At 40.4% G+C, this 23,719-nt stretch overlaps 1 protein-coding gene across 3 annotated transcripts; it reads right to left on the reverse strand.

Annotated features, from left to right (window-relative positions):
- Positions 1 to 1,188: 1,188 nt before the first annotated feature.
- CFAP221 (cilia and flagella associated protein 221) lies at positions 1,189 to 23,144 on the reverse strand. 3 transcript variants are annotated; one of them, XM_074594575.1, is made up of 24 exons: positions 22,964 to 23,144; positions 22,412 to 22,512; positions 21,314 to 21,400; positions 21,112 to 21,207; positions 20,548 to 20,648; positions 18,024 to 18,127; positions 15,773 to 15,932; positions 15,125 to 15,248; positions 14,927 to 15,038; positions 14,597 to 14,705; positions 13,950 to 14,037; positions 12,426 to 12,515; positions 10,941 to 11,036; positions 9,413 to 9,503; positions 8,648 to 8,775; positions 8,127 to 8,207; positions 7,014 to 7,121; positions 6,694 to 6,870; positions 5,058 to 5,216; positions 4,553 to 4,647; positions 3,934 to 4,023; positions 3,612 to 3,731; positions 2,246 to 2,275; positions 1,189 to 1,640 (listed from the first exon to the last, which is right to left on the reverse strand). In XM_074594575.1, exons 1-24 carry the CDS (start codon positions 23,100 to 23,102, stop codon positions 1,517 to 1,519), a joined length of 2,610 nt encoding a protein of 869 aa, XP_074450676.1. In that variant the 5' UTR covers positions 23,103 to 23,144; the 3' UTR covers positions 1,189 to 1,516. The 3 variants fall into 3 exon arrangements, with proteins under 3 accessions (XP_074450676.1, XP_074450677.1, XP_074450678.1); XM_074594576.1 differs by lacking the exons at positions 8,648 to 8,775; positions 9,413 to 9,503 and having other exon boundaries at positions 1,420 to 1,640; XM_074594577.1 differs by lacking the exons at positions 1,189 to 1,640; positions 2,246 to 2,275; positions 3,612 to 3,731; positions 3,934 to 4,023; positions 4,553 to 4,647 and adding an exon at positions 4,662 to 4,792.
- Positions 23,145 to 23,719: the final 575 nt, after the last annotated feature.

The raw sequence follows: 23,719 nt of genomic DNA on the forward strand, positions 1-23,719 counted from the left end.
TTTCCATGCCTTTTAATCTACAAGATATGTGCTTTTCAGCACAAACAGCCTGTACCACTCTTCAAAAAGAGCCATCAACTCACTATGGATAAAACCAGTTTTGTCTGATCTCCAGCTTACCCACAAGAAAGTAGGAGGCATCTCAGCTGAAAGGTGATATGCTGAGAAATCTCCTTTCCCAGGGAATACACCCCGAACATTACAGGTCTCTCACAAGGCTCTGGAGTTCATCCACCCAATCCGTGAACCCTTCTGCCAAGAGTGCTGTGCATTTAATTAAATTCCTGAACAGCTAATGAGATCTGCTTGGACATTATCTTTGTGGACAGTATCTGTGTTCAAGTCTTCCTTGCTTTCCACAGAGTGCAAGAGCTCTCCACCCCCAGGTGTAAGAAATCAGGAAAGGAGGGCAAGAAACCCACGTGTCGGAGTTGAGACCTGCGGGTCAAACTAAAGGGCAAGAAGGAAATGCGCAGGCAGGGGACGCAGGGACACGTATCCTGGAAAGAGTATAGGGACACTGCCTGGCTGTGTAGGGATGGGGTCAGGAAGGCCAAGGCACAGCTGGAGCTGAACTTGGCAAGGGATGCAAAGAATAATAAGGCTTCTACAGGTATGTCAGCCAGAAAGGGAAGATCAAAGAACACATACTCCTCCTATGAGGACAGGCTGAGAGAGTTGGGGTTGTTCAGCCTTGAGAAGCGAAGGCTCCAGGGAGACCTTTTTGCAGTCTTTCAGTACTTAAAGGGGGCCTACAAGAAAGATGGGGACAAACTTTTAGCAGGGCCTGTTGCAATAGGACAACAGGTAATGGTTTTAAACTAAAGGAGGGAAGATTCAGACTAGATATAAGGAAGAAATATTTTACAGTGAGGGTGGTGAAACACTGGCACAGGTTGCCCAGAGAGGTGGTAGGTACCCCATCCCTGGAAACATTGAATTGAAGGTCAGGTTGGACGGGGCTCTGAGCAACCTGGTCTAGTTGAAGATGTCCCTGCTCATTGCAGGGGGTTGTTGGACTAGATGGCCTTTAAAGGTCCCTTCCAACCCAGATGATTATATGATTCTATGATTCCCTTTCATTTAAAAACTCAAGTGTATGATTCACAGTCAAGTCTGAGATTTAGTGACTTACCTGCAAAAATTCAAAGACAGGTCATAACTAAAAAACCAAAATCATAAGAATTTGGTCATGAGGACTTTTCACGTTTTATTTGAAAACAGTGGGCTGTAAATTAATTACCAAAGTATTTACACGGTAGTACTGTGGTATTCTGGTCCTTCACACCAGGACAAAATGAGAAGGTACATGGTTGAGGACTCTTCTTGGAGCTATTACTGTGTTTGGAGTAATGGTCACAGTGAGAGTCCTTGACAGAGGTGGCATAACTGGTGGTTCTCTTTGCATAACAAGTTGCTGACCTCGCTGAACGTAAGTACATGTAGCTGGAACAGAGAAGGCCTCATGCATTAACAGGATAAGCAGTGCCAAACCATGGACTTTGTAAAATTACTCTTATCCCAGAATAAGGGTTTTATTATGTGCTTTCAGCTTCATTTTCTCTACATGTTTTTGAACCTTCTCTCTGAGCTCGTTGTTTTGGGGCTGAAAATGTCCATCTGGATGGTTGTGCAGGTCTCTGCAAGAAGTTTAAAACATCATTTGTATTTGTAATAGCCAGGGGAGCTACTTAGGAATGCTGACAAAAACAAAGGAAGAGACACTCATACATAATTTCTCTCTTTTTTATAATAAACATAGAGGCTATTCCATTACTTCCGCAGAACTGTAAAAAGAGTGAAACTGTGAAAAGAACATTCACTCTTGGCTTGGCCATTTAGGAAAGCTAACGATCTGATAAGTAAACACATAGTAGACAGAGTTTTAAATTTTATCCATGAAGGAACATATGCTGTCATGGCCAGAAGAGGAGCACCCACATGAAAAACCGATTTCCCTTAAGGATTAAATGCTGAAACCCCTATAGAGGAGCAATGTGTTCTCTGTCATCTAGTGAAACACCATCCCATTGATAACAACAAAGAACCTTCCAGCGACAAAAGAAAGGATTGGGACTTCATTGTTTGCTAATAAATTGTTGTTTCCTTCTTTACAAAGCCAATCAAATAGGGAAGCTTTCAACAAATAAATAGAGGTGTTAAATATAGAAGAGCATTCTAATTTTTGAAGAAAACATCTAAAACTTCAAAAATAAAAGAACCTTATGTTTATAAAATTACTTACCCAGGAAAAGCGCCATCCAACATTGTATCACTGTGGGAAAAAAGGTCTCTCTTTAGTTACACAAGCTATCCCAAATCCCCGTGTTCTGACAAGCAGTGTGTCAGAAAACGCAAAAAGCAGCACTGAGTCTGACACACCTGCATTTTTACAGAAAATTATTTTCAATCTGTGCTGTAGTAATCACAATAGAGCAATCAGTGTTTTGTCAGAGAGCTCATAATACATAACACTGTTTTAATGTTGACAGTTGCACAGGATTTCAGTGTCAATCAAATAAGTTCTCTCTAAAATTAAAGAAAATGAGACACTCCAATCTCTTGATGACTCTGAAAGTTTCAGGCTATTATGCATATCCTGACATCTAAGTCACATCACGGCCACTTTAAAGAGGGGGCAACTGAAAGATTAATTCACTTGCTCCAAGTCACACAAGGAAAACACAGGGTTAGAACTCAGCACCTTCTCCTGTGTTGCTCTGCAATCACTTATCCTACCCACACTGCTGCTGCTCAAGACCACTGTCTGTAGTGTCCCACTTACCAGCTCATACACTTCTTTGCATCCTTTCTGCAACATCACGCACCCCCAGGCTTCACACAGTGCATCCACTTCTGCTTCAGCCCCACAGAACTGCTGGGCAATTCTGAAATGCTGCTCTTAAACCATGGTGGTAATCATCAACCCCATCAAAGACCCATTTGTCCCTCAGAGCTTTCCTTGTCCTCAGGTTGCCCCTCAAGGTTTCTCTGCTGAGTTTCAAACTCAGGACATTGGCCTGACAACACTGGAGGCAAAAGGCAGAATTTGGCTCTTACAGCAGCCAGTTTACAACATTTTAGGGAGCAGGTAATTCTGTGTTTATGAATGCAAGTTATTTTACATGCTGTGCTGTATGCCTAAAACACAGTGTTGGTGGAGTGTGAAGCTCAGACAGCTGAGCAAATGTGACCCACTCCTAGGAAAAGCCTGAGAAAAAAGCACCACACCAGGGGGAAATTCTAAGGGCTCACTCCTCTGCCAGCATTAATAAATATCTAACCAAAAGGGTCATTGAAAGGCAAAAGCCACTGGTCCAAGAACATTGAATATCTCTGTGAAGGCAAGAAAACTGTCTCTAGTGTTAGATCATATTGATAAAACTGAAGTCAGAGACATCCAGGCCAGTGTGCCACATTCACAGCTGCTTTCTGAAGTCCAATCCAGAGATTGCATTTGCAGCACAAATTTGCTCAGAGTACAAGATCTGCGTCCCACTTGTGATGGAGCCCTTAGAGCATCTCAGTACAACTTTCTACATAATTCTGCAGGGAATGCTTGTCTTAAGATTCCTTCCCATTCCTCTCCCCTAATTTCAAATTATACTTACTTTTCTTCTTTTGCTGATTTCTCTTTGCCGTCTTCTGAGAGTGCCTGCCCAATTTGTGGAAATTCAGCTCTCAGCATCTCTGGAGTAAGAACCATTTTGAACTCAGTTTCATCTGTCTCACTAAAAATTAGTAGGACAAATAAGAATTGGGCTTTATCCTTTTAAAAGTATTTTTTAGCCAATAAAAACAAAAGTATGTTTTATGCAAAAAGAACTTTGTGCTTTTGCCACTGAGGATCTCTTGGGATAGGTTTAGACACATCTATACAAGTGGTTAAGACATGATCAATCACGCTGAATACAAAATAGAGGAGAAACTTACTGGTCAATTATGTTCTCCCTGTCTCTCTCAGGTAAGTCACACAGCATTGGTGGTACATGTCTTGGAAGCATATCTAAACTGTAAGGATCCCTGTGATGGATAAGATGAGCAGAAAGTAACTGCACTGAATGCTTATATTTTGAAGCTTCACAGTAGTTGTAGTTACAATGAAGATTATGTACTTTTAAAAATTCCCGGAAAATCTGACTACACCAGGAACTGCTGCAATATGAGGGAACATGAACCTGAGAGATGTTGCCTACCACAGGGTGTAGGTGCCCATACGTTAAAGGTTTTACTGTTTATACTTGTGCAGGACAGACAGAGTTTGTACCTCCTGGGGTCTTCTAGCACTGAATCAAAAAGCAGTCAGGAGAGATGTTATTGAAAGTCCAGACTGGAACTCTCCTTCTAGGGCTAGGCATTTCCTCTAATGATATTGTTCTTAACCCATCCTTCAAGGAGGTCACTAGGGGTTTTCCCCATTAGTTTTGGATTTCTAAGCAGCAATTAATTCCACCTGTAGGCCCATTTTTATCTGCAGGCCTAGTTACTGGTCAATGTAGTTACAGACTACTGGTGCAGGGTACAGGCACTGTATATTCCAATTCTTTCTTACCTAGGTATTGTATTTGTCAATGCAGGAGTGTTAGAAAAAGTGGAATGCACCACTGGCAAGAATCTTCTCCATTCCATTACTCCACAAATCACTTCCTGAAATGACAAGTGCTACAGCAATCAGACCTCTAATGCATAAGGCAGTGGGGAGAGAGGCTTGCAGGACAGAGCATCTGACTTCTTGGCTGAGAATTGAATCTGGGAAGCTGCAGTTCTACACATTTAAAAGATGCTTCCTCCACTGCAAGGTCAGGGAAATACAACAGACAGGGAAAAGAAGGAAAGAGCGGAGAAGTATTCAGGGATAAATAAGAGACATGGATAAAGAGACAAGAACAAGTTATTCTGACCCATGGAGTGACTATTTAGGTGCACACATCATTTATATTTGGCAATATCTTCTGTCTAGGATGACTATTCATCTTTCTTTTTGATTCCTTGGAGCAAATTCTCAGCAAGAACATACCCAAGCCAGATACTCATGCAATAACCCCAAAAGGCCATACCTTGTGATGCAGAAATTTCTTTTGTGTGACTGGAATACTGGATCCTTTGGGGCATTCCTTGGTAAAGGTGTATTTTGGATGAGGACAAAGATGATATTCGATATTTGTTTCAGAATAGGCCAAAGGAGGTAAAACTGGAACTAATCCTGGAGTGGGGTTCTAAAAACAAAGAAGAGATTATTTAAAAAAATTGTTCTGAGCACCATAAAGAATTACATTGATGAAAATTCAGTTCTTACAATAAATGTAGTCTCCCCAGATTCACACCTTTATCTCACTGTGACTTTTTTGTTTGGTGTGACCTCCATTTCCTGTCTATTCCCCTCATCAGAGACCCATAATCTGTCTGTTTTATCCATGCTCTCTGCTATCCAAAATACAGCAACTTAGGTGTTGTCTCCAAGTGTGGAAGAAAAAACTATCGCCTGATTACTCCAAAATCCATTGCTGATTCTCTGAACAGTTCAGAATCCAAGAATGGGAATTGGCCTCGCTGCCGCGGAAGCTAGTGAGCATTTTGCCACCTATTTCACTGCACTAGCGTCTGTTTCTGAATAAAGTCTAACACTGGGTAGCATGGGATCTGGCTGTGCCTGGCTCTTACACTGACGTGACAGAGGGATGAATGAGATGCACAGAGGATCTCATCAGTAAGTCCACTGGACTCCTGGCCGCAAGCAGCGAGGACAAGTCTATACCGTATATGTTATGCCAAGACCACCAGACTAGCACACTGGGAACTGGGCCATTGCAGCTAAGTAATGCTGAAAGACAGAGCCACCCAAGTCAGGCATGGTGCCATGCTGGCACGGAGGTGCTGCCTGTGCCCACGCACAGCACTTCGCTGAACTATACAGCTGTCTCTGACTGCTCAGAGACACCTCACGGACCTCCAGGCTATGCTGTGCTGTGTGGGAAATACCTTCTGTAGTTGGTGCCAAGTAGCACAATCCACACGACAATTAAGTAACAGAAAATCTTCCCATGCACGTGGTTGTGATTTTTTGAATCTCTGTGCCTAATAATTTGGAAATGTGGTTTTGGGATGCTATGAGAACTGTTGGAAACTTTAAGGCAGCAGGAAGTAATGTGAGCAAAGAGTTTGACTTCACTTTTCGCAGTTTACCTAAGGATCAGGCAAAACTGTAGTCCCCTAGCTGTAGCGAAGGAAAAGACTGCACCTGTCCTACCTACCTCGACAAGAGCATGAGGTTATAGAAGGACTGAGATGCCAAGATCATGGCTTTTCTTCTAACATTCAAATGGGGAAACAAATGGAGGAGAAGAAGGGAGGGGCCCCATGGTGTTCCAGGAAATCCTGGGATGAGTGACCATTTGTGGAGTGTGAGACTGGGTCTCCAGTTCTCTGCCATCACTGGCAACTTTGTCTTATCATCCCTCCCCCAAACTGATCAAATTCCACGTTAAAGTGAAATGGTGCCCCTCTCAGCAGGATGAGCTCTGTGACTCCTACCTACCAGGGCTTGCACCTTGAAGGATTACTCTCACTCTGGATAGTTTTATATAATAATCTGAGTCAGAAAATTGCCCACCAAATCCACATCAGGCTTCTGATGAAACAAACACCTTTTCCCCTCCTTTCTTAGGTTCTTTGTGGAAGTCAGCGTCTACTTACAAAAATGCGAAGTGGGTTGCTCTCTGTAGGGTAGACTAAAGCTTGGGGAGGAACCAGTTTTAAGAGGCTGATATCCCTTTCTGCTACTTCTTCTGGGGATGGTTTGTGAAAATCCATCCTCTGGGAGACCAGGTCAAGCTGCCCCTCAGGAGAAGCAACTACTTGAACCAACTCATCCTTGAAAAATACAGACGTCAAAGGTTTTCAGAATGTTGTAAGCCTTTTGGTATCAAACTTTTCGACAAAATAAAGCAAATAATTGTAGAAACGTAGGGTTGGGAGTGACTTCAGCAAAGTCTGTATTTGAGAGGACTTGTTACCTGGGCGCCCTGCCTCAGTGGTCGGGAAAGTTTTCGAGGTTTGTAACTTGTGGCTGCATAGTGTGTACAAAATGGCTGATACTTCATAATGCTGGAATGCTGAGGAACCTAAGTGCAAAGAAAAAAGATGTGCTGCAGGAGATGACAATAATCACTTCTGATTAACTCATAGGCAGAATGGAACATTCCAGCTTTATCATGGACACATCACATCTTTGTGGTAAAAGATACTTGGATCTTGTAGTAAAAGACACTTTTGTTGTTTGAGATATAATAATTTCAACTGAGGTGATTCATCTCTCTGTCTGGAGAGGACTATTGCTGACTATAAGCTTGTTACTTATGGGAACAGGTGAGAACTGTTTTTAATAAAAGCATGCTGCATCAAAAGAAGCATGGCCAGCAGATCGAGGGAGGTGACTCTGCCCTCTACTCCGCTCTGGTGAGATGCCACCTGGAGAACTATGTCCAGCTCTGGAGCCCTCAGCACAGGAAAAACATGGACCTGTTGGAGTGAGTCCAGAGGAGGACCATGAAGATGATCAGAGGGATGGAGCACCTCTCCTATGAGGGCAGGCTGAGAGGGTTGGGATTGTTCAGCCTGGAGAAAAGAAAGCTCCACAGAGACCTCATAGCCCCTTCCAGTACCTAAAGGGGGCTACAGGAAAGATGGGGAGGGACTCTTTAGCAGGGAGTGTAGCAATAGGACGAAAGGTAATGGCTTTAGACTGAAGGAGGGTAGGTTTAGATTAGATATCAAGAAGAAATTCTTCACTACAAGGGTGGTGAGGCACTGGAACAGGTTGCCCAGGGAAGCTGTGGCTGCCCCATCCCTGGAGGTGTTCAAGGCCAGGCTGGATGGGGCTTTAAGCAACCTGGTCTAGCGGGAGGTGTCCCTGCCCATGGCAGGGGGTTGGAACTAGATGATCTTTAAGCTCCCTTCCAACCCAAACCATTCTGTGATTCTATGATTCTATGCTAATCATACAGACATATTAAGGCAACATTTCTCTGGGTTACACAGTGGGGTCACTGAATCAGGCAGAAAACATATCTAACTGGACTGGTGAAAGAAAGAAACATGATACAGCTGGGGGAGCTGTACTGACTCACCTTCAAGTCGTAAAAAGGAAGAACGTGTCTGACTTTCACATCTACAGATTCGATAGGAACTAGGCCAAGAGCATCAGGTGCCTGAAAGAATACAGCATTCAAAACCCTGTAATATGGTGGGCATTTTGTTTTGCATTGGCAGCAACCCATCAGCACAGCTACTTGAAAACATACGGAAATAATTATGCATACATTTTGTTTGATCTTTTTCCTGTAATTTCTTGGACTTTTGCATTTCGGTTATTTTTGATTTATTTTCTTCTGCAAAATCATGGATGTTAACTAACTCTGAGCATTAACGCATTACTCAGAATTTTAGAATGCAATTAAGAAAATGCAAAGATTTTTTTATTGTTTTCAGCAGCACCCTTAGTAAATCTGAAGTCCTGAATTAATTTGTTAGAACCCCAGAACACCAGTCACATTATGAAACTTTAATAAAGGCTGGACCTGGGGCCAATATCTTCAACAAAATTCTATGTGTCTTCAGTGTTGGCCACCATTTTAGCTACTATACCTACCAAATCACGTTGAAATTCATGGGAACTGTAAAAGGGAAATTCAAAAGGTAATATACGATCTTCAGATATGCTGGAAGAAAAGCCCTTACATTCTTCACTCTTCTCTGGTTTGCTGAAACTCTTGCTGTCTGTCATGAACGGAAAGCAAATACTAAGATTTTGTAGTATATCTTAATACACTGTTTGAAAAATAGAATCAAGCCAAAAAGATATATTTAACATCTTCTTAAAACAGAATGTGTCTAGTAATTTTAATACAAAAAGTAAGTTAATATTTCCTAAAGGCTTTAAATGCCACATCTACAAGACAGCGGACACAACACCTTAACTAGCAGAAAGATCTAATTTCCCCTTTTCTGAAAGGACATCACAGCCCACTCATTCCAGCATGGTCCTCTATCTCATTCCGCTCAGCAAGGCAGATGCAAGTCAGAAGGCCTCTCTTACACCAACTGCCATTACGCCTCTACTTGAAGATGCCCCATGGAAACATTTAAAGTCAGGTTGGACGAGGCTCTGAGCAACCTGATCTAACTGAAGATGTGCCTGCTCATTGCAGGGGCGGGTGGGCTTGATGACCATTAAAGGTCCCTTCAAACCCAACCTATTCTATGATTCTACCACGTCACAGCTCTTTTTTGCTGGAAGACTCCTTTGTAAGGACTCTGTCTTTACATTTATATGTAATGCACCTCACACACTGTAGTACAACCTGAATTATCATAATTCATGGCCAAAATATCAACTTGTTCTTCCACTCCTTACCAGACACAGAGCCTTCTGTCAGTCCTCTGGCTTCTCTGGTTAGCCCACGGAACAAAAGTAGTAAACGATTTAGCCGAATCTGAATCACAATCTGAGACAATGATTTTAAAGTTTAATATTAAGCTGAACACTCTAAGATTTACAGCCATAGAAATATACATACACTACAAGTGTATTTATGCTACAGAGCTCACTCAGGTATCTCTATTTCAGAATTTTCGCTGTAGTTTTCTGTTTAGGAGGTAGAAAATGGGGAAGGAGAGATGTAGAATGGACCTCAACTCTACAATGACATTACACAACAAAACAGTTCAAACCTTCACTTAGTTTTACAGTTTAATTAGACTTTTTTCGGCTAGGACCTAATCCTTCAGCTGTGTCTATTGACATATGCAGATTTAACAATTTAACAATTTAAACAGTCAATTGATCAGGGCCATATGAATACTTGTGACTCTGTGAATGAGGAGAATAAGTAGTAACCTGCATTGTTCAATTTGCCTAGTGCCATATATCACAGGGTAGCAATGAAGAGCCCTAGATTTTAATACCAAAGGGGCCATTTAGCCACCTCCTTATTTGTGCAACACAGGAAAGAGCATTTCATTTCAGGACCTCTGTATCGAGCCTACTATTGTGAATAGAATGGAGAAGAACATCCAAACTGGATAATAGGAGAGCAGGAAATTTCCTTATTGCTTGCTACATTTAGATTTACTGTGAAAAGAGCAGTGGAGATACAAGATAATATTTAAACCCAATGAGATAAGTGATTTTACTGATTAGTCTTAGGAGGTCCAACCTCCTGCTCCAAGCATGGTCAGCAGTGAGATCAGAATAGGTTGCTCAGGGTTTTTTATCCAATGTGGTCTTGAAAACATCTAAGGATGTAGACGGTACAACCTCTCTGGGCAACCTGATCCAATGACTGACGGTCCTCATGGTGAAAAAGGCTTTCCTTATACACGGTCTCTACCTCTCTTATTTGAATTTACGCCCATTGTTTCCCGTGTTCCCACCACGTATCATTGCAAAGATTCTGGCTCCATCATCAATAACCACATAATAGATGTGCTGGAAGGTGCTGCTCTCTCCCTCCACTTTCCCTCTGCAGGCTGAGTAAGTGTCTCTTCACAGCGTCTCCTCACAGAGTGAGTGCTCCAGACTCTGAACTTGCTGGTGGCTCTACACTGTACTCACTCCAGCTTACAGATATCCTTCTTGCAGTATGGGCCCAAAACTGGCCACTGTATTCTATATGCATTTTGAAATATTCTCTTTTTTGTGCATTAAGTAATTTTTTAAAAAATCTAAATTCATCTGCATTTGTTTAATATTGATTGCAATACTAAGCACCAGCAGAATCACCAGCTGAAGCACCAGCTGAATACAAAACTTACTTCAGATCCTTATTTCCTATCAAATCCCTCGCTAGCTGTGAAGACCTCTTACGTGCTAGTTTGCACGTTCTTTTGTGCTATTTCCATGGTGTCATGCCATCACACTGCATTCTGGTTGTTCACGTTACCTTGTATGCTGCTTGTTGGAATTTCCTCAACATCCTGTTTCTGTTGTCCCAGGGGTCATTATGGAGCAAGCTGAACGTGGGATGGACGCTTGGATGCTGCATGGTATTTTTTTAAAAACAGAAACAGAAAAGAAAAAGTTCATCCCTTTTACAACCAGACAAGGGAGAAATTTCCTCCAGCCCAAGCCATTCCTTGGCTTGAATTGATATGTTATTTCTAAATGCTGAAATTTAGTCAAAAGAAAATGTCTGCAGTGTTGGCATTTAATCAGAAGCCTGCATTTGCACAGGGCTTAATGGGAGGTAATCACTAAATATTTGCAGATGCAGTATGGGGAATACAGATATAATGTAGCATGGTCTGCATCCACTCAAATGACAACCACGTACCTCGACTTAAGTGCAATACACAGGCAGTCAGACAGTGGAGAGAACGGACTAGATCTCTACCAAATACACACTTCACCTTGCACAGATGTGAAGTTGGAATAGCTGTAAGGGCTCAAACCAGGAGCCCAGCAAAACCAGTATCCTGTCTCCAATAACGGCTGATAGTACATACCTGCAGAAGGACAAAAGACCGGAGTAAACTTAGAGTGGTAATTCCCCAGAATAACCTCCTCGCATCTAGTGATCTCTGGCTCTGGACATACTTGAGGCAGAGATGATGTCTCTATATTTAATGCCTTAAATTGTTGGAATACTCCTTGAACACAAATACATCTCTTTCTTGATGCATTAATCTCTTCTCCAGTTTTAAATTGAGGTGACAGAATAATGTTGCACCAGAAGAGACCCCAGTGGCCCCAGAGTACAGTACCTCTCAACAGGAGGGCAGCCACTCAACCAACATTTAGATTAGGAAGGTCCTCAGAACACCAGCTCCACGTAACCCCATGCCATGCCTCACCAAACAATTTTCAGTACTTTGTAACAGGCGTTACGGTATAGTAGACCAACTCCCACAGCTATTCTGTTCCTCAAGAAGACGGCAATTTATAATAGTGCTAACAAAGTTCCTTCAGTGGCAGGGTATCTATTAAACAAAGCTCCCAATAATCCTAAGGAATGTATTTTAGGAAGTACCTCACACCACAGAGAAGGACAAAAAAATCCAAGTACCGGAAAGGTTCCTGTCAATCTGACCTGCAGGTAAAGGTTGCATATCTTGGGATATACGTAACCTTATGTTTAGGCATGAGAAAGCTACTCCTGAGAGAACTTTCAGAAAAAAGCAATACAAATGTCAGGTTAGACCTGCAGATTTCCACTTGTCTCTCATATTAGATCAGAACATCAGAAGATGAATTGTGCATGTAGCACAGTGCTTGCCCTACTGTACTAGAAGTAAAATGGGAAATAAGACACTGGCACAGAAATAGGAATATTAGGAGGAAAAGTATTCAGTGCCAAATATCTGTGGCTGTTTGTTAGCTTAGTAGGGGATAATAGCATATAGCAGGCAATAATAACATATAAACAAACCTGGTCAACAGGCCGGATAACACGTCTGAAAGAAACTTTTACTTCGTTCCTTTGAAACTCCCTTTCTGTGATAGGATCTCCTCTTTGGATCTAATTTGTCACCAGGAAGAACAATCACATTAGTACAAAGCATCCAGTGAATTCTTTCCTCCCTTACAACTAGTGGAACGCACTCACCATGTAACATTCTGGAGGTGCTTGACAAAACACAGACTTCGTTCCCTTCTAGGGAGTGATTATTACAACCCTTGAGCAAGTCAAACAAAGTAAAATAATGTCTTTTTGGGTCTGAGTTTCAATCAGATCTCTGCCCTAATGAAACACAGTTTCCTTTGCGTAGCCAAAATCAGCCAGAGAGGGGTTACAGAACCAACAGCCTAAGTTAGCACTCAAAGACATCTTCCCAGACGACAGCGCTACAGAAATTTCCTGCAGCTTTCCATGTTCTGTGCACATCTCTGTCATGGTTTCCAATGTTGCCAAACAGTTTGCTACTGATACCACTTCACTTCTTTGAGACCATCTCAAAGTGCTCGGGCATGCTGGATGAACACCAGTGCTTCTTTTCATTGCGCCTCTTCCATCCAGTCCTACTTACCTATTGTTTCATTTCCAGGATACCATTATGTCTTAAACAAAGACCTTGGGGTTATTTTGCAGAGTCAAATTCCCGTGATTTTCACGGACTGAGGTTTTAGTTAGTACAATGGAAGATAGACCAATTAAAGGTTTCCAGGACCGCCACTAGTGTGCACACACATAGTGGCCACTTGAGCAATTGATGGAGGGACAGTAAATACTCTGTGAGGCATAAAGACACTAAAGGTGAACACATCGACAGCATAAGCAAAAACATGGCGCTGTCAGAAAGTTATGGGGGCAACTGTGTAACCAACCAGAGATCTCCAAGCCTCTATGGACAACAGGTAAGTAAATAAATGTTTCTAAACAAAGTTAACATACACCTAATTTAGCGATACAACAATCTCACAATTTAGATCCTCTTTTTACTCACTTCCTCCTTTGTTAGTATTAAATATAATGTTTTAATTAATTCACAGTGCCTAATTCAGTGTGTAAATTAAGCCTTTACCCCATCTATAAATAATTTTACTCCCATAAACAGCTCCTTGGAAGTCAGTGGGATGTCAGAAGGCACTTGAGTATCCAGGAGGCATGATAAGGGGGACAAGCCCCACCTGTCCCTGAGGGTTGTGCCATATGGGGAAAAATATTTCCTGCCACCAAGTAATAAAGCTATAACCACAGTAAGAAGTATAGCTAGTGCATGTTTGCATTGATGTATGAAGAAAAACTGTAGATGTAGAGAGCTTGATACAATTCGCTAGTGCACTGCATAATCTGAAAATAGAAGTTTGATTTTAAAATATTATATATAATATAATAAATAATAGAATAGAATAGAATAGAATAGAATAGAATAGAATAGAATAGAATAGAATAGAATAGAATAGAATAGAATAGAATAGAATAGAATAGAATAGAAAAACAGCAAAGACTAACCTTGTATTGTTCTTCTTCCCTCTGTCGGTTTTCAATAACCTCTTTTTTAAATTCCACAGAGATAGGATCTTTGCCTTTATGAACTTGCCTGCATTTACAGTGGAGACATGAAAAATGCTTTACTTAATGCATAGTTTGCTTTACTTAAAGACTAACATACTTATTCTCCTCTTCCTAAGGTGTATAAGGGTCCATAACATTCAGCATAAGAGCAGCTTTGTGGATTTCAAATGAAATGACAGTGTGCTTACACACATGACTACTTTACTGCTTTACGCCGTTTGACATACGTGTGCAATTCTCATCACTCCATTATGTGTTTTAGCCTTGATTTATTGACAACCCTGACAAAAGCTTCCTTTGCCCTTACGGGCACAAGATGAGACACCTGAAAGCAAGGTTAGGTGAACAAAGTTTTCAGCACGTTTCTTTCTGAATGCATTGGGTACTACTATGGATTACTACTGAGACTGCTCTTAGGCAGAAGAGAAAAAAATGAAAGTAAACCAACACTAACTCAGCTGTAAAACAAACCTATCAGGACATGAAATGGCAGCACTATGCACTAGTGGATATTGCATACATCATTCATAGTGGCCTGAGTTAAGCAAACCCCAGTATTGTTCCTGTGGTTAACTAACACTTACCACTTCAGATGATTTGCTTCCTCTTCCTGAATATTTTGTTTGACCTTTAGTTGAAATATGGCTTCCTTCATCTCTCTTGTTTTTATCCCGTCACTGCCTTGGCAAAGGGCTGCAGGAATATCAGAAAGCCATATCACACCTCAAACTAGACTGAATTTTTAATTGCGCAATCCACCCATTATGATAACTGGACTCATTAAGACATAAAGCTAAGGCAAGATTTCTTACAGAAACTACAATCACATCACCTCAGCAACTGTGAAGCCAAGTTTCTCATCAGAAACCTACAAATAGCGCTAAGAAGAAGTTTATGCTGCTTAATTACATTACCTTCTTTTAAGTCCTTAATCTTTAGTTTGCCTGGTTCCTGATTCAAAACAGTAGCTACAGCATATGGATTTGACAAGTCTGTGGGGAATCTGAGGTTCTGGTATTCAATTTCCTACAAGATATAAATTAATAGGAAGAAACAGAAACAAGAAAGACTTTAAGCCCAGAAAAGCACTTGCGATTATTATCTCTTCACACCTTTACTTTTTGAATAGGCCTTGGTCGTGGTTGGCTGAATTGGCCTCTTCTCCACACCATGGATTTTCCTGCAGACACAGCTTTTTTCTCTGGAATTCTTCGTTGTTTGTCAAAATGTTCTTTTCTAAGTGTCAGAAGGACAGATATTCTCTTGTAAGTACTCTGTAAATGGCATGTAAATCTAGTACATGCATTTACACCCCTTTTAGATATACAAGGAGACTGGAAATGTGTCTCCCAAGTAACAAGTGGAAACAAAATTTCTAATCTTCAGAGTTCACAAAAAATTAAGTACAGCCCAAAAGACCTTACTGCTCAAAAAATTCTGTATCTTGCAAGGCCTCAGCAATAAGAATGACATAGAAAGGCATAATAGAAGCTGAGGATGCTCAATACTTCTTTAAGGATATGTAACTTCTCATTAGTTTTATTTTGGTACAGTTTCACTTCATCCAGATTAAGGGCGTTGTGAGCACATGATGTAAGAGAGCAGGTACATGCATTAACAGTTAAATTACATTACTGCATTTTAAATCTCCATAGATACAAACGCTTAAAATGATTACAGCAAAATGGCATGAAATCCTACTACACAGGCATTTTTTAGCACTGGGCAAAAACACTCAAAAATCAGCGAGCCACACATACATCAGACCCAGATGTGGTGTTGATGTTCCTGTGAATACACATACATATGGTTTTGAGTGAAACTGTGAAATCCGTAACTGCATTGTCATATGTGCTGTTCCATACTCAAGTGGGGAATATTTCACAGTTACTTCCACTTTCCCATTGCCTGGAATGATTCCTGTGATTAGAGGAGAAAAACAGTGAGAGTCCATCTAACGTGAGCCCACTTAAGTATGCCGAAATTGATTCTGGACTACATTTTTTAAACAATATCAATGTTTGAATGGATGGCACTAGGCCTGGGAAATATTTCAGGTCTCGAAGTATTTTTCAAGATATTTTGCAATAGCAGAAAGATTTGACAGTAACACTATAATATTTCCTACTGTTGTGAAAATGATTGCCTGTTTACATGTAGAAATTCTTCACTTGCATCTTCCAGTCTTAAGTCTCTGGCACTTCCTGCTTTCATGAACAAAAGCATTATAAGCATATTCCTTTGTGCTCTTCCAAGTTGGGGGAATCATCTGAATTTGATGCATTATTTGTCTCTACTTGTTCTAATTCCCTTATTACCTATTCCATTATTTTCTGAACCGCTTTAACCACCCTTCATATCCCTAAACATTCAGTGCCATCCCACAATATAAGCCCTGATGCTCCTTAGCATTTCTGCAACAAGGAGCTTATTCAGCTCATCAGAAATATTAATTTATCATCTCTGTAATATGACCATTGCCTGGTTTTCTGCATCCTGTAGTTTTAAAGACCAGTTAGTTTCATTGTTGTGTTTTTTTGTTGTGTGCGTGGAACTTGTTAGAGTATTTCATTATTACTGATCTCAGAGCACAATGGCTTGAATAGGGGCTGAAACTTCTTAGTGCTTTTCAGATGGCCTTCAGCACCTCAGTTTCTAGCTACCAAAGTTTCTGACTTAACTTTTACTGGGTTGATATTTTTTCTGTGATATTTTTGTTCCCCTTTCTCCCAAGAACTAAGCCAACTTAGAAAGCATGAATTAGTTCCAGCCACTTTGTCTATGACCATGCAAAAACCCAAAAACTGCCTCATGAATTTTACAGCTTCTCCCTAGTTTTACTCCATTGTAATATTGTTCCTTTCCTCCTTTGATATATCAAAACTTCTTTAAGCACAAAGAAAGAAAGAATATTATCCTGAAAGAATGACCCAAAACAAGGCAGGAGCATAGTTCATCTTTGTGAACCACGCATCTGATTGACAGAATCCAACTACTACCACTGGAGAATGAAAATCCATCTGAGAAGACAGGGCAAATTCATATCATTGTACATACAGAAACAACAGCAAATAATCAAAGTTTAAATTCCAGTGTCACAAATGGCACTAAGCACCAGATTTATGAAGGTTTTATTTATTTAGATCTTTATATATTTTCATGGAATTGACCAGACTGCCTAAGTGAATTACGCAGCCAGGTCTCACCCACTTACACATTTTTGTCAGAACACCTGGGCACTTACATGCTTCTGCCGGCACCTGACAAATGTAATAATGATAAAAACTGACCTGCAAACAGTTATACCTGCATCGAGACAGAGCCCTCTCCAGCACTAGGCACTAAAATAGCTGAGCACACCGTAGCCAAAAGTCCCTGCCTCTTGGAAAGCCTGTACACAAAGGTCTAGGCTGAATCTAACATCCACTGCCATCCCATGAAACACCTGCAGCAGTGTGCTTTGTGCCCACCACTGCAACAGCTCCTGAAGTAACAGACACGATTCTATCAAATTCTTACAGACCACTAGGGAACAACAGGTACAAGGATATGTTTGATAGAGCAAAGGCCACCTTTTATTTCCTCTGTGCCCCCAATCAAGTAACAGGACGCATACCTATTCCACAAAGACAGATATCTGTTCCTTTAATGGGGCAGGAGCCAGACAGACCCTGGGGAAAGGTGTGATAAAGACAGGAATGCTGGGCTTCCTGCCTCTCTCCTTTCCAAAGGCTGCACTGGCCAAGAGAGAAGACAAAAGCTGGATGGACTGTTTGGGATGTCCCATATTTTGCCAGAGGTCTGTAGCTGGGCATTGACAAAAGAAATCTACCAGCCACAGAAGGCTATTTGCCATGAGGCTGCACAGGACTAATATTTATCAGCATGCATTTACCTGGAAATGCTCTGAGGCAAAGGCTTTTTCTGTACAGCACTGAATACACTGTCACGAGTAACTACACTTAATGAATACAGATTTAACATTTAGAATTCTAAATAAATTTAACCTACCAAATGTTGGCTGGACAGAGAAGGCTCTGTGAGGCTGAATAAAATCAATGTGGAATTCAAAATCTATTGGACAGCTGCACTGCAACGGGATAACATACTCCTTGCTGAAAAGAGAGAAAGGAAGAATGAAATTAATGAAACTACAGTTGATCATCAATTACAAGCTGCAAAATTATATTATACACAACATGCACTGAATTTATCTGTGTTCAGAGGGATAGATTACTTATTAATGTGAAAACAGGCATTCCTCATTGTTCCAAAATAGGAAAATATTTCAGATCTTTCACTCAGTGAGGAAATGAGAGCTAAATCTTGATTTGAATACTGGATATTTTACATCTTGACTTACTTTGTCCTACCCATACAGAATCTGAATTACAGAAAAATTTATACAATTTACTTTTTGAGAAGTTATTTATGTGTATCCTCAAATTCTTACAAACTGCAATATCTAGCAAGTACAAACAATCCGAACTGGAGCAACAATAAGTACAGAACCAGAAATCAGCCTTCTCCCATGGCCCTCCTTGTGGAAGACCATGAGAAAAGACCGTGCAGTCTTCAAAAGTGTTGAAAACTCCAACACATCAGAATGACAGGACTTTAATGACCGTAGAAATAATGATACCATGGCCTGATTTTCATAAAAGCCCTTTATGTCTCATGCTGGTTTTGTGAGGGGTATTAGCACACGTCTTTTCAAGCTGTCTTGCTTTTGTATGCATCTATTTTCATGTATCAAATCGAAACACAAAAGCATTGGTGTAACACCATCCATAATCCTACAAATCAAGACCAATTTACTCAGGCTTATTTATGTTTTTTGTAAACTGTCTGACTGAAATCTTATCCTGCCGATTAGCAAAGAATGCATGTTATATACAGTGTTCCTTTGGAAAGCACATTTTGAAATCCCTAAGGAAATAAACAATAATAGCAAAGTCCTTTTTTGTCTGCCTAAAAATGACCCGTTCATGAAGCAGATGTAACAGCAGACTGGGAAGGCAATTTGTTTTAAGGTGTAGTGCAGCTTGTACAGTAATCAAAGTGCCTAAAAAACAAGACAATTATGCAGCCTGTTGCCTGGTGGACCTTCTGTACCTAAGGAGAAAGCTGCATTGTACAATATAGGTCTTATCCTACACTTACCTAAGTAAAAGGCAGTTTTTCCCTTGACCTCAGTGGTCTATGGATTGAGCCCATAGTCCCTTGGGTTCTGTACAGTATCAAGTATCTCAGAGAGCTTTAATTTTTAGGCAAGTTTTTAATAGCCTAATGATGAAAATTACTGGTAAAAATTAAGGTTTGAAACCATCACTTTTCTCTTCAGGAATTCTTCCAAGTTCCCTCAGGGGCATCTCTGAGGATCCTTGTTGTGTTGAAAAATCTTCCCATTACTTAAAATTTTACCTTGCACTTTGTCTAATCTCTTCTCTGTATTCTAAGAGTATGAAAATTCTGTATGTTTCAGCACTTGTTGTAAAAATGGAGCAAATAAAGAGAATCACATCATGCCCAGAAGCACCCAGAAAGTCAGGACTTATGTTCAGTCCTGTGAGAAAGCTGTAATGTCACTTCTGACAGATTCACTAGTTTAACAGATTAAGGGGAATTAGAAAAACAAATAAACAGAAAGACGCAAATGTTCATTCTACAATGCTGGGCTCATTTTTACTGCAGAATTTTGCTTTTTTCTTCTATGTGCCTTGCGTATTCATATTTCTGTGCTTCAGTAAAATCCATGAGTTACTTGTAACTCACAGGCTAAGACAAAACCTAGCTGCTAAGACCTTCAGCTCCTAGAATTCACTCAAATCTTTACACTAACATAAATCACCATAATTACAACTAATATCAATATACTACAGAACTAATCAACAGGATCTCCCTTCTCCTTTTCCCCTTCCTGGTTCCTGTTAACAATTATTACCTATTACTTCATGAGAACAGTCAATGTTACATCTATGCAACAGACAGAGCAAGATGAAGTCTCTATACCATTTAGAGCTCCACACCAGAAGACTACTTTAAATATTTTTAAATAGAAGAAGCAAATCTAATGCCTGATCGGTCTCTGGACTGAGGATAGCTATTTGCTGTCACTTACCCCTACCATTACTAGCTCATACCTTCATTTCCAGAACCCTTCATCTTGAAAGGAAGATCCATTCACTTTGGAATTACTAATGCTAAAAAGACATAGCACTTGGGAGCGTACAGATTACGAACTGCAGCCATGTCACTTCACCATAGGATGACTGAAGTGAGTCAGCACCAATTTAGACTAACTGAAACCCCAGTTCTATCTATGTGTATGTTTAGTTTGCACAGCATTTACTTTCCTGTGAATGTGCACTGCGTGCTTAAAACAGTTCATATACGGAATTATTTTGCAGACCAGATGGTAGCTGACTTCCTTAAAGCTTCCAAGATGTTAAGTTGTACAAATACAGGAAAATGAGATTTTTCAGATTTTGTGTGTGTCTCACAAAATGTGGACAAATGTCTGTCCTTAACTGACCTCTTACCAACTGATACATCAGACAGATTTATAAATGATGGAAACTCTACAACATTCACAGCAGGGTAAGCATGTATAGGAACGACTAATGTATCTTCTCCCTGCAAAAAATAAAAAAAAAGGGGGTAAATATTTATTTCTTACAACGAATAAATGTTATGGAAAGAAAAAAGTTTCTGTAGTAGTTGGCCAGCAAGTGGGCATAAAACATGTTCAAGATCATCACTGTGTTGCACCTCGGGATATTGATATTCTACTTGTTTTCAGTACCCATCTGTCTTTCCATACTTACAGCAACTACCTAGAACTCCTCCAAGACTGCTCTGCTAAGACATTACATCAGTGTGGCACAAAGGCTGCTCTACTGGCAAATAATTACAGAATAAGGAAGATATTCTACCCACAGCTCTGGCTTAAAATTAAATACTCCAATCCAGACTTACTGGCAATAAACCCATGTGGCTCTAGAAGACTAACTGTACCTTTACTTCATCATTATCATCATGTTGTAATAGTTGTTTCATTCCATTACAACTGTAAAGATATTTTGTAATAAATCCTCACCTGACAGTGAATTCGGATGCAGTCATAGTAATATCGCCACTCATCAGGACAAAAATCAACAGTAACTGCATATGACAAGCCAGGAACAAGCCGGTGCTAGAAAACAACACAAAATAAGGTAGAACTCATGAAAAAAGTTGCTTATATGACACAAAACCAGTGCAGCATGCAAAGAACAGTGTGAAGGCTTTCTGACACTTACTGTTTTGTTGTATTTGATCTGAAAATACTTTGTCTGGGGTGGTATTACGTGAAGGTTTATTACATCACCAGAAATATTTATCAGCTTCTGTAGAAAAAAAAGAACCAATACTGCAACACACTTTACAATAGGTCAATTGAGAATGCCAGCTGTGCTTTTTTTAAGACTACCCATAGCAAAGAAGCTGTATTAAATGAGGAAGTAGTAATTTTTACTTTAGCAGAAATAATTCTGAATATGCTCTGAATTTAAAAGAAAATTATGTAAACCTTGCATCCTGCATTTTTATTCTTTGGAATCAAGTCACAATTCCTTACCTAGGAATAACAGTTAGTCTTGCTAAAGAAGATGCTATTGTTGAATCAAATTCTGGTCCTGTTTTCCTTATGTGCAAAAAGAACAAAAAACGAAACAACCTATTGACTTTGCTTTTACAGACGTCTGAAACAATAGAAATGATGTAATAATCCATGGTTTTGTTTTGGATCACAAAGCAACAAACCTTTGGATGGTGACAGTTCAGACTGTAAAGCCTCCTGCATCTTGTTTACTTTCATTGTATCTGGAGAACCTAGTCCACCATAATCACCCAACTTCTGCCTCAAAACACTTACTACATGAATAAAGAAGGCAGACAAAGGGAAAGCAGAGAGAAGAAAAGGAACTACCCAAACCATTCACAAGGAAAGGTAATCGAACCTACACACTGAGTTTCTTTCCTTAGAGTAAATTGCTCTTGGCAGAAGGCCAGAGGTGCTTTCAAAACTTTCCCACTAGTGAACATGTTTGCAGACACAGTGACATTTTGAAAACAGTCTCTTAAGGACTTAAAGCATGAATCCTTGATTCATGACATGCAAGTCATATATCACTAACACTGCTTGCAGAGACGGGAAACAGAAAGGTAAAACAGAGACTGTAAAGGACAGTGATGCACACAGCATGGTACTCGTCTGCTTTGTTACCGCAGGGCCACTGATTTTAAGTGCTGCTTTTTCGAGCACTCCATAGAGCAAAAGGATTCATGACCACAAGCAGTCTACTCAGCTTCTGTTATGCTTTTATGAACCCCAAGAGGATCCCTGCTCTGACACTCACCAGTGTCTGTTGGTGATGTTTTCCAACTTCGTACCCTCCATAGTGTAACACAGCAGGCTCAGCCTGTACAACCTTGCTCCTCTGAAGTTCTGAATAAATCTCTACAGATAGATAATAAAACAGGGAGAAAAGGAGACCAGGTGAAACACACATGATGATTGATACTTACATTTATTAGGTATATTTATGTTGCACCCAATGTATTATAGAGAAAATAACAAGAAAGAGGTTAAATTTCCTGTGAAGCAGGCGTGACTCTTTAAGGCAGCAGTTAAGGCAGCATCTACTACCCCCGCAGAGCCATTATCCTGTCGCCAGTTTATCTTTTGGCATCATGGCTTTAACAAGCCACCCCAAAACATTAGGGTCAGCCAGGATCAGTACACCCACTGTGTCTTTCCTGACTACCTCTCCTATGATTTGGGCTCGTAGGAAGATGCAATTTAAGCAACAGGATGGGAGTTTTGCCTGTGAGTTGCAAAAAAAAAAAAAAGCAAAGGGCCTCCTAGGATTGCTCCGAGGCTGGGGAATAGTCAGAGAGCAGAAACTTACTTGATTCCAGCAGGTGATTGGGGACAGCATGTCTTTTTTCAGGTTCCTCCACTAGACTGCCCAGAAGGACGCTGGGTATTTTCTTGAAGGCTTTCTTAGCGATCATGATTTCTGTGGAGGCCGATTGAACCACATCCATGTTAGGACAGAAATGGAGTCCAAAGGGTACTAAAATTCCTCAGCACCTGGGGGTGAATCAAAACAACATAATGATCAAGATATCTTCCCTTGCACTAGTAACATCTGTTGCCTAAAACTGCCAAACATCATTTAGGAGAGGGAGTTACTTTTTCTCCTACTGAAGTACAGAGTGATTCCAGGAAACCTTGCTCCCACTGCAAGCCCTAGCATTTTGGGTGTGTTCATCTGTTCTAGGGCTTATTGGGTACATTTGGCTCTCAGGGCTGTGTAAAACATCTCTCTCTTCTTCACATCTCCCAGCACAGAGAAGGAGAGAAGGTTCTTCTGATAATTCCACTGTCCAAACTGATGTCTGCAGAGATGTTCTTCCAATCTCTCCTGAGTGTTTGGGTTGTTAACTTGCAGATTCATTTTTAATTTTTAAATATTAATATGAGGGATAAGAAAATCGGCATTTGAATCCTTGGTTTGGATAGCATCATCTGGATTATTTGTTTAGTGAAGATAATTGTAAACCCAGAAGGCCACGGGTATCCTGTGTTAAGTAAGCACAGTTATCAGACAATAAACTTCTCTAATGACAAGTGCAAATATTACACAATAAGGACACCAGAT

This window comes from Larus michahellis, chromosome 7, assembly GCF_964199755.1.
Source record: "Larus michahellis chromosome 7, bLarMic1.1, whole genome shotgun sequence".
NCBI lineage: Eukaryota > Metazoa > Chordata > Aves > Charadriiformes > Laridae > Larus > Larus michahellis.

What these genes read in the sequence shown, in the direction of transcription:
- CFAP221 (XM_074594575.1), bottom strand. Translation starts at nt 23,102, where the DNA reads ATGGATGTGGTTCAATCGGCCTCCACAGAAATCATGATCGCTAAGAAA. An exon ending in TCCAACAAGCAGCATACAAG is followed by an intron (nt 9,504 to 10,940) that starts GTAACGTGAACA and finishes TCATTGTCTCAG; the next exon opens with ATTGTGATTCAGATTCGGCT. An exon ending in AGAAATTTCTGCATCACAAG is followed by an intron (nt 4,648 to 5,057) that starts GTATGGCCTTTT and finishes TTGTCATTTCAG; the next exon opens with GAAGTGATTTGTGGAGTAAT.